This window comes from Nicotiana tomentosiformis, chromosome 6 (assembly GCF_000390325.3).
Source record: "Nicotiana tomentosiformis chromosome 6, ASM39032v3, whole genome shotgun sequence".
Lineage (NCBI taxonomy): Eukaryota > Viridiplantae > Streptophyta > Magnoliopsida > Solanales > Solanaceae > Nicotiana > Nicotiana tomentosiformis.
The window spans coordinates 13,114,660-13,125,780 of record NC_090817.1 but is presented as its reverse complement, the minus strand read 5'-3'; the positions used below and the strand labels follow the sequence as shown (position 1 = coordinate 13,125,780).

At 34.2% G+C, this 11,121-nt stretch overlaps 1 protein-coding gene across 1 annotated transcript; it reads right to left on the bottom strand.

Moving 5' to 3' along the window:
• Positions 1–214: 214 nt before the first annotated feature.
• LOC104103477 (beta-amyrin 28-monooxygenase-like) lies at positions 215–5,499 on the bottom strand. Its single transcript, XM_009611387.4, has 3 exons — positions 4,442–5,499; positions 2,429–2,616; positions 215–693 (listed from the first exon to the last, which is right to left on the bottom strand). The coding sequence occupies exons 1-3, from the start codon at positions 5,394–5,396 to the stop codon at positions 394–396; spliced, it is 1,443 nt and encodes a 480-aa protein (XP_009609682.1). The 5' UTR covers positions 5,397–5,499; the 3' UTR covers positions 215–393.
• Between the last annotated feature and the right edge of the window lie 5,622 nt (positions 5,500–11,121).

Genomic DNA, 11,121 nt, shown 5'->3' with positions numbered 1-11,121 from the left:
ATAAGTAAGAATATAAAAAAATTAAGGGGAGTCAACACATATTATATACATAAAAATAAAATATTTAACCTATCTATCTTGTATAATTTCGGATGAAGGGATATCAATTGACTCCTCTCGCCAATGAGTGGCTCCGCCACTAGTACTACTACTTCGTTATAAAAAATAATTTAGCGACTTTAATACAATAAACTGAAAGTGAAGAGACTATCTATAAAAATTAACCCATCGAATCCATAAAAGGCCAGCAATCTTACATTGAAAATAACCATATAGTTTTTGTCTGTTTTATACACCTTTCCCAAAAACTTCCTGGGATATTTAACTTAAAATATATCAATAAACAAAGACTCAAAAACATCATTAAAAAAAGACTGAGATTAACATAGTTGACTAAACTTGGTGAGGATAAAGTCTAACAGGAAGTCCTTTAGCAGGAATAGGCATTGGATCAACAACAATTTTCTCATTAGGAATAACTTTTTCCCACTTAAACCTTTTCACTAAATGGTGCATAAAAACAAGTATTTCAAGTCTTGCATATTCTTTTCCTGGACACATTCTTGGCCCTCCTCCAAATGGCACAAATGTGTAAGGAGCTGGTCCTGAACCTTCAAATCTTGAAGGATCAAACTTTTGTGGCTCTGGGAAATATTCTGGGTTTTTGTGTGTTGAGTTGGCACTCCAATATAGCTGCATACATTGAAAGAACGAATAAATTCTATTAACTTTTAAAATTTATCAATAAGAGTTTAACTTCTATGCATCGGTAATTTATAAAACAAATTATGCATTATCAAGTCAAAATATACAATATCATGTAGCTGTACCACTACAAAAAAAAAAAAAGAATTAGCGTCGGACAAATTATATTTTTGCCGCTAAACTTATTTAATGATGGATTTGCCATGGATTGTAGAAAAATCCTATTGGCTACAGACTATTTAACGATAATTAGTGACGAATTTCTTAGGTTTTTTTGTAGTGCATCCAAAAAATCGGATTGGCCAGCTGAAAAATAAGATATGTAACTTACTATAATATGTTAAAACACACTGATAGGGGTGTCAAATGAGCGAGTTGGGCTGATTTTGAACGGGTCAAAATTGCCCGAGTGAATACTCACCTAAAAGGTTACTTGAGCTAACATGGGCTGGTTCAAGATGGACTAAAATTTGGGTCATAACTCAATCCGACCAATTCTTACCAAACTTTAATTAATGTGTATTATTTTTTTATAAATTTATTAATTATCAAATAAGACTCTTTTTTCCTGTTATTATGGTCATATATAACATATCAAACAAAAATATTAATTTAAAGATAATTTGGCAAAGTTACTCATCGATCAATTTGGGCTAAAAATCAGCCCGAGATAGGATGGGTCGAGATGGACTGAGTTCGACAAATGAGCGTGGGCGGGTTAAATGGGTTTGGGCTCAATTGCCGGGGTAAGTGTACAATTAGCCACTAATTAGAGATGCCTTTACTCTTTAGCCATTATTTAAAATGTATTTACTCTTTAGCTAGTGCTTAATAAATATTTACTCGCCCGGACGAAAATACCCATGTGCTAGACATGGTTGCTGTGTAAATATTAAGGGCATGGTGTCCTTAACTTCATGAATGCTATGTAAATATTAAGGACAAAGTGCCTTGTATTTGCACCTTCCGTTGTTAAACTTTAGGACAACATGTCCTTAACTTCATATGTGCAGTCTAAATGTTAAGGACATGGCGTCCTTAACTTCATGTGTGCAGTGTAAATGTTAAGAATATAATGTCCTTAACTTGTACTTGCACCTTATGTTGTTAAACTTTAGGACCTCATGTCCTTAACTTCATATGTGCAGTGTAAATGTTAAGGACATTGTGTCCTTAACTTCATGTGTGTAGTGTAAATGTTAAGAACATAGTGTCCTTAACTTTATGAGTGTTGTGTAAATAACTAAATACTAAGGATATGGCGTCCTTAACTTCATGAATGTTGTGTAAATATTAAGGACAAAGTGTCTTGTATTTACACCTTCCGTTGTTAAACTTTAGGACATCATATCCTTAACTTCATATGTGTAGTGTAAATGTTAAGGACATGGCATCCTTAACTTCATGTGTGCAGTGTAAATATTAAGGATACCATGTCCTTAATATTTACACAACACTCATGAAAAAAGGGTAACAACGTCTTTTCGTATTAATTTTAATAAAGTAATGGTTATTTTTGCTCAGTATTAAAAATACTGAATAAAAAATAAATACCACATTAAAAAGTGATTATCCCACGCCATTTCTACTCAATTGCCACCTCTATACACTAATATGATAAAATTCTTGAAACTATCAATGCATATAAGTTAAATCTATTTAATACAAAAAAATATTCAAGAAAATCAGATATTGTTAGGAGTTTCTCTTATAAAAAAATTACCTTCCATCCTTTGGGAATGTAGAAACCATTGAACATGAAATCATTAATAGCTTCTCTAAAAGCACCTTGGAGGGGTGAGGCAAGTCTCAAAACTTCACATGCAACATTCCAAGAATACTTCATCTTCTGAATATCATCCCACCTTAATAACTCACCAGCTGCTTTTGACTTTGCAATTTCCATTTGTTCTGTTAATTATCACAACAATTAATCATTTGTAAATTAAAAAGAATAAAAATCAATTTATAATCACAAGAAGTTGACAAAGAGAAAATAAAAAAAGAAGTGTATTCTGCTAATTAGAAAGTTTACCTTTAATTACTTTCACTTCAATGACCCAATCAAAGTTTTACCGGCCAATTAACAATCAGTTTCTTCCAATCGGTCATAAGATGTCCATATGCTAAAGACATGAGAAAAGCTTTGGAGAAAATGCCAAATAAAAAAAGGGACAAAGTCTTTTTTTGTATTTTTGGAAATAATGTTTTTGCATATTAAGTAGATTGAAAAATAAAAGCAGATTATAATATCTGACCATGCCTAAAGATACAAACAACAACTATCTTTAGGCATGATCAGGTATTATAATCTGGTTTTATTTCTTAATCTGAACTAGTACTAGTATAAACAATAGATAAAGACAAAAAAATGGGCGATTGATCTTGCGTTCATGGTTGATAGAGAACTTAAATTGTTGGCAAAAGATCCTTTTCTTTTAATGTTTAGAATTCAAGACTAATCCGGATTTATATTGTAGAGAATATTTTAGTACTTTCTATCAAAGATAATTTAATTCTCGCGGCTCGCCGGCTTGAACTCGAAACTTCTAGTACTTAGGGATAGAAGAATTTTTACTATTCGCATCACAAAAAAAAAAAAAAAAAAAGCAATTCGAGTTGTCTTGAAATAATTCATTACATTTTCTCCTTAGACTTCCTAGGTAAATTCATTTTATTATTTAACAATGAGCCACTAGACACTATGTATCTATTGTATATACTTATGCATATATACTTGTGTTTATAATATATGTACATATAGATATTTTATCAACATAGTGAATAATTCCGGAATTAAATTAAAAAGGCTCTTTTAACTCAGTGGTAGAGTAATGCTATTGTAAAGTGTAAGTCATCGGTTCAAATTCTATAAGGGGCTTTGTAAAACTCCAATCTAGTATTTATATTTGATTCACGATCGGATTGGTGCCTTGCCTACTGTCTTTGAATAATGCTCTGATGATTTGGTGGCTAAAGATCTAGAGTAACATATCATTAAAAACCTTACAACTAGGGTTTACCTTGTACCATGTTTAAAATAAGTGTCCACTATTTTGCTTTTAGAAATTAATCTGATTTGACTATGGGGCAGACTGCTCGAAGGTTTTTCCTTGTGCACTAAAGAGAAGGGAACTTCCTTTTTATTCTTAATTCTGTATTCAACAACTAAATTTAATTTGGAACAAACAAATCAGGCGGTAGTGTTGAACGTTACTCCTATTACTTAACTCATTAGGATTAATTAATTGTCTGAACTTCCCATTATGAAGAATTTGATGACAGTTTCATTAAGATAATGAAATAAGAGTTTATATTCAGTAAAGATAAAAATTATATTATTAAGTCATTTTATTCTGACATATTAAATTACACTAATGGTACTATCGGTCAACATATATAAGTTAAGCCAATGATATTAAAAAAAAGCAGAGTGGTACACAAGACATCTTGTGTTCATGCAGAGAAGGGACACAGAGAAGGGACACACCCCTAGGGGTGTGATGTAGACAACCTAACCTAATGCAAATATTAATGGTTGCTTACACGGCTCGACCGCACCCCAAGAGGTGTGATGTAGATAACCTAACCTAATACAAATATTAATGGCTGTTTCCACGGTACACGGAGACACTTTACCGTTGCTCTTAGGTTTCGAGTGAATGATATATAATTGAGAGAAAAATAATGCACAGGGGACAAAAAGAATAAAGTACTGATAAAATCAATAACATACCTTTGTAAACTCCTTCATAGATCTCAGGAAGTTCAGCAAGATACTTGACAATAAATGTACAAGCAGAACTAGCAGTATCATGTCCACCAATCAATAATCCTAAAATCTTATCAGCAATATCCAATTCATTCATGAATTTCCCATTTTCATCACTTGTCAAAAGCATATGTGACAATATATCTTGTGTTGGTGATGCTTTCCCTAAAGCCAAATCAACTTTCCTTTGCTTAATATTTAACAAAAGTTCCTTCCTAATAAAATTCGAGGCCTTAATCGCGCGATTAAATGGCGTTCCAGGCAAATCTATAGGGATAGAAATCAATCCGGAAGCTAAAACATTAAAAGGATCAGCAAATTTCGCGACATGGTTAGGATTTTCCACGCTTACAAATAATCGACAGGCTAGCCAAAAGGTGTAACGTTTTGCTAGTGGGAAAACTTCGATTTGGCTCTTATTTTCCCAACTCGAAGCAAAATGACGTTGCGCGATATGATCCATGATACCAACATAACGTTGTAATGCCTCTGGCTTGAAGAAATTTGGAAGCATTTTTCTCATTTTAATTGCTTCTTCTTTTGATGAAGTTTGAGTTGAAGATGGGAATACTTTGTTTACAGAATCTGGCCACCAAGCTTGTACTAGTTTATTTTCATTAGAAAACAAGAATTTATTGCACGTTGGACCACAAAAGACTGCTGCTTTTTCACCTAAAAGATGAGTTTTAAAGACACTAGACGAATACTTAGACATTCTATCAAATATGAATTTTTCAGGGTGACCTTTCCAACCTGTTGAGAGAAACTCGAAGCTCTCTCCGATGAACGGCCATCCGGTTTTGCCCGGAGGTAGGGTTCCGATTAAGCTGCTGGAGTTTCGCTTGTAAAAGATGAAATAAATGGCGAGCGACATAAAGAGAGTGAAAAGGCAAAAGAGATAGAGATAGAAGAACTCCATATTTAGTTTTGTGTTCAAATGACTTGGTTAAGGAAATTAGAAAATCTAACACATAAATGTTGTAAGTTTGGAGAATTTGGAATGGGATGAGTTTTGGTAATGAATTGGATACATATTTATATTGGTGGGAACTAAATATAGTAGGAATTAATAATGTAAATATGGAAGGTCAATTATGCTGGTTGTTGACATCAAAAACAAAAAGGAAATTCCACATAGAAGTCTAAATGGAATCTAGAGGTCTTTTTCTTTTTCTTTTTCTTTTTACCTCATGCAAAACATTTTAAGAAAGATGGAATTATTTAATTAGGTATATACAATACCGTCCTTTACATAAATCCTTGGTAGTTGAGCATCTTATAAATTATGATAATCATTTATTACTATTAATTCATAGTTTACCAAAACAAAATGTAAGAAAAAGTTATTGCAATCATAATCAAATTTCAGTAATATAATATTCCACTTTTTTTTTGTTCAATCAATTGAATTCATAGATACTTGAGTGATTTTTTTGTTTGTTGAGGAAACCACTTTTTCTTTTTTTCGAAAAACAAAGGAAAAAATATTTATAGCTGTGGCGGTTGCCAAAATCTCCCCACCTTTTTCGTTTTTATATTTTATTTGAGAATGAAGTTTGATAAGTAGATAGCTATCAGTTTATAGTTTTGGAACGTTGTATATTTTGTTTTCCTTCTGCATGTGCTAATTTTATAGAACCTCATTGGTACCATAAAATCTTGTTTCGTATTTTGTTAACTTAGATTTGTTCATTATTCAATCTAAAACCGGAATTTAACTAAAGTGTAAGAAATGGGGGAAAAAGATACATTCGGTTGGTGAGATATATATGATTCCCTCGTTCTTGATCAGAGGTTTTAGTCAAGAAAATATAATTTTTCCTTGTAGCTGCTAAGGAACGCTATCCTCTTAAATGGACCCTATATGGTGCAAAACTGAGTTAGCCCACTAGTAAAGTAGTAATTACGATACCAAACAGTTAAAATAAAAAATAAAAAAGAGGTGTCTATAATATTTATAAACCAGTGGAAAGCATTGCTGTATTTTATCTTATGGCCGACCTGTTTCCATTAGTCATATTTAGAAATGACAAAAAATTACATATTATAGTACTCATTACTGACGAGTTCCAAATGTTAGTTTAAATTTTATCATAGAAAGTGTTACAAATAATGTTCAAATAAAGTTTCCTAAGCACTGTTTCAGACTCGAGAGAAGGATTTAATGTGATCCTATTGTTAACTATGTGATGCTTAAAATCAGGGGCGCACCTACATGGTGTCAAGGGGTTCAGTTGAACCCGCTTCATCGAAAAATTATACTGCGTATATTGATATATTACGTTTAACGGAAGAAAATTACTAGTATAAAAAAATATTTGAACCCACTTTAACACAAACATGCTCCCAGTAGAAAACTCTAGATTTATTTAAATATCTTGGAGTTAATAAATATTTGTTAAATTATTTTTTTTGAAGTAAAATTTGTTAAATTAAATAGATAAATTTCGTAGAATAGAGATTAAAAATAAATTTAACCTTCATAAAATATTTTTAGTTTTGTTAAAATTAAAGAGTACCAACTTTAAAATGATTTCATTTTGATAGTGTATTAAGAGCAAAAAAGATAAAAAAAATGATCAAACCCTACTTATCATACCCGACACCAAGTCACCACTTGTGCTATTAGACACCTTCGTCTTTGACTGAACCCGCTTGCGCAAAATTCTGGGCACGCTACTGCTTAAAGTGACATCAATGTTAATCAATTCTTTTTCACTCTGCCCTTCTATATTTAAAGGAAAATGGTCAAGTTTGTTTCTATACCATTTGAAATTAAATAAATTTATCATTTGTTAACATTTTTATTTCATATCACCTATTTTTTAACAACATTTCAATCGATAGATGAACATTAAGAAGCATATTAAAAAGTGGCCGGCCACGCCATTTTTACCAAGGAAATACACTATATTTACCATTTGTAGCTATACTTTCAAAAAATTATCGTTTTTAGCTATATTTAAATTTTATAGCAAATTTACCTGTAGTATTAAAATAAAAGATCAATTATTTTGAACTGAAATAAGAGAGCAACAAGTTCTCATAGTTTTGTTGGTTAGACCACTCACTTAATAAGTGAAGGTCTTGAATTCGACTCTAAACATTCTATTTTTTTGTATTTCGGTATTTCGCTTTGATCGTATTCGGTACAGTCGATACGACCCAAAAGCCTATTCACTAGTCACCCCAAGCTTAACAAAAGTGTTGGTTTTTTCTGTCACGCCCCCAAATTCCCTCTGTAGGATGTCGTGATGGCACCTAGACTCTAAGATTTTCCGTACAATTTTCCGAAAAGTTTTTATGTGAAAAATGGATTAAAATATGAAATAGAACTTTAAAAACTCAACTGAGTTGATTTTAGTCGATATTTTGATCAAACGGACCCGAATCAGTATTTTGATAATTTTGGTAGGTGCGTATCGTGATTTGGGGCTTGGGCGTATGCCCGAAATTGAATTACGAGGTCCCTAGCCCGAGATATGGAATTTTGATGAAAAATTAAAAGCTTGAAAGCTTAGTGATTTCTAAGAAATTACCGATGTTTGATTTATTGACCTCGGGGCCGTATTTTGATTCCGGAGTCCAGTATAGGTCCACTATAATATTTATGACATGTCTGCCGAATTTGGTGATAATCGGAGTTGATTTGACGTGATTCGGACGTCCGGTTGTAAAAATATAAGTTTTAAAGTTTTCTTGAAAATTTCCTTTGAATTGGTATCTGATTCGTAGTTCTTAGTGCTATTTTGGCGATTTGATAGCGCGAGCAAGTTCGTATGATATTTTAGGACTTGAATGCATGTTTGGTTTGGAGTCTCGAGAGCTCAGGTTGGTTTCGGATGGTTAACGGATCATTTTTGGACTTGAGAAAACTGCAGAAATCTGCTTCTGATTTCCTTCTTCGCGTTCGCGAGGAGAAAATTTGGACTAGCACTTCTGTGCTACGCATTCGCGACTAAGGGAACGCGTTCGCGAAGGGTCGAGGTGCAAAGCTTGACGTTCGCGATCGAAGCCCCGCGTTCACGAAGGGAAGGAGGCTGGCCAGGAAAATTAGCCTTCGCGTGCGCGAAGGACATCTCGCGTTCGTGAAGGCCAAGCGAGGCAAGCATCGCGTTCGCGAAATATCCCTCGCGTTCGCGAAGAGTAAAATTGGACAACATAAATTTGTGCTTCGCGAACGCGAGGCATTGACCGCGTTCGCAAAGGGTAAAAATCCTAGAAATAGAACTTAAGTTCTAGAAATGGGGTTTTGACCCATTTTCAACTCTTTTCCATTTTTGAGCTCGAGTAAGGCGATTTATGGGCGATTTTCACGGAAAAATATTTGGGTAAGTGTTCCTTATCCTATATTGATTATATTTCATGATTTCATACTCATTTATATCATGAGATTAATATTGAATATATCGAATTGTTTGTGAATAAATTTGAAGCTTTTGAAGATAAATTTAAAAGGAAAAGCTATGGTTGAATAATTGATTGGAATTTGCAAAGTGAGCTAAGTGTTGTGGTTAACCTTGACTTGAAGGAATAGAACCCTTAAATTATTTGTTATGTGAAATGCATGTGAACGACGTATAAGCGTGGTGACGAGTGTCTATACGCCGTCAAATTAATTATTTGCATGCTTATTTGAAAAATCATAAATTATTTTAAATCATAAATTAATTATTATAATAAATATTTCTCTCCTATTCTTTGTCAAATATTAATTCTTGAATTCCTGCATTAATTGTTACATGCTATTTGAATTATGTGTTTTAATTGTTATTTGACATTTAGCATATTAAATATTAAACTGCCTATTTTCTCCCTGATTTTTATAATAATTTGCTATTTGTCATTGTTTGTTTCATAATTAAATCATAATTATTGTATGCTTGTTGTCTTATAATTTTATATTAATTATTGCATTTATTGGGGAAATTTCTTCTATAAGAATTGGTAAATGAATTTATTGTGAGAGTGGGTTGCACGCTGCAACAGAATTGAATGTGCATATATTGTGAGAGCGGGTTGCACGCTGCAACAGAATTAATGGAAATAATAATTGATTATAACTGCTGAGTTGACTTCAATTATTATAAATGAGTTACCTGATTTATTTTTATTATTGTTATTATTACTGATATTGCGTACAGGAAATGTAAGTGACCCGCCTTAGCCTCGTCACTACTTCGTCGAGGTTAGGCTCAGCACTTACAAGTATATGGGGTCAATTGTATTGATACTACACTCTCCACTTCTTGTGCAGATTTTGGAGTTGGTCCCAGCGGCGTACCATAGACTTGCTCGGATTTCAGCTACCAAAGGATACTTGAGGTATAACTGCATGGCGCCCGCAGTTCTGAAGTCCCCATCTATTTTACTTTAGCTGTGTGTTTATTTTCAGACAGCTTTATTTTATTCAGACCTTTATTTGTATTCATTCTAGAAGCCCGTGCACTTATGACACCAATTCTGGGATGGTATTTAGACACCATTATTTTTATGGATTATTTCACTATATTTTAAACTTTGTTTCTGCTTTTGTTTTCTTGATTATTAATAATTTAAAAATTGGTTAATATTATTCTAACGTTGGCTTGCCTAGCAAGTGAAATGTTAGGCACCATCATTGTCCAAATGAGGGAATTTTGGGTAGTCACAGTTGGTATCAGAGCACTAGGTTACATAGGTCTCACGAGTCACGAAAAAGCTTAGTAGAGTCTGAAGGATCGGTACTGAGACGTCTGTACTTATCTCTTAGAGGCTATGAAGTTTATGAACAATATCACTTCTTTCTTATTCTGTCATGCGATTTTGTTCTATCATCGATGATTGAACTATTCTACTCTTATTCTCTCGCAGATGGTGAGAACATGTAATACCTCTACCAATGGACAGGGACCAGAACCCCTGGTGGAAACTATGGCCAGGGGTAGAGGTCGAGGCCTAGGTCGTGCTGGAGGCTGATGTTGAGGCCGAGGTAGAGCTCAGTCCAGAGCTCGAGCAGCTGCACCTGTTATATAACCTCAGGTGGACCTTCAGGAGGAGGTTCCAGTTCAGAATGTACCAGCTGGACCAGTTCAGGTCCCGAAAAGATTCATAGCTACTCCAGTGCTTCAGGACACTCTAGTCCGTTTGATGTGTCTTATGGAGGGTGTGGCCCAGAATGGTACATTTCCAAACTCCCACTACTCCCGCTCCAGAGCAGATGGCTCCCCAGAATCAGGCTCCAGCAGCCCCGCCAGTTGGGGTAGTTCAGCCAGTTGTTGCGGCACAGACCGGTGATAGGCCCGTCATGTCTTTTGAGGCCTTATTGAGACTGGATAAGTTTACCAAGCTCTTTCCAGTTCACTTCAGTGGTACACCTTTTGAGTATCCACAAGATTATCTTGAACGCTGCCATGAGGTGCATCGGAACATGGGTATAGTTAAGACCAATAGGGTTGATTTTGCTGTATTTCAAATAACGGGTTCCGCCAAGAGGTGGTGGAGAGATTATACATTGACCCGACCAGTCGGATGGCCTGCACTTACATGGGAGTAGTTCTCTTAGCTATTTCTGGAAAAGTTCCTCCCGATCACACTGAGAGAGGAATTCCGCAACAATTTAAGCGTCTACAGCAGGGGAGTATGACTATTACTCAGTATGAGTC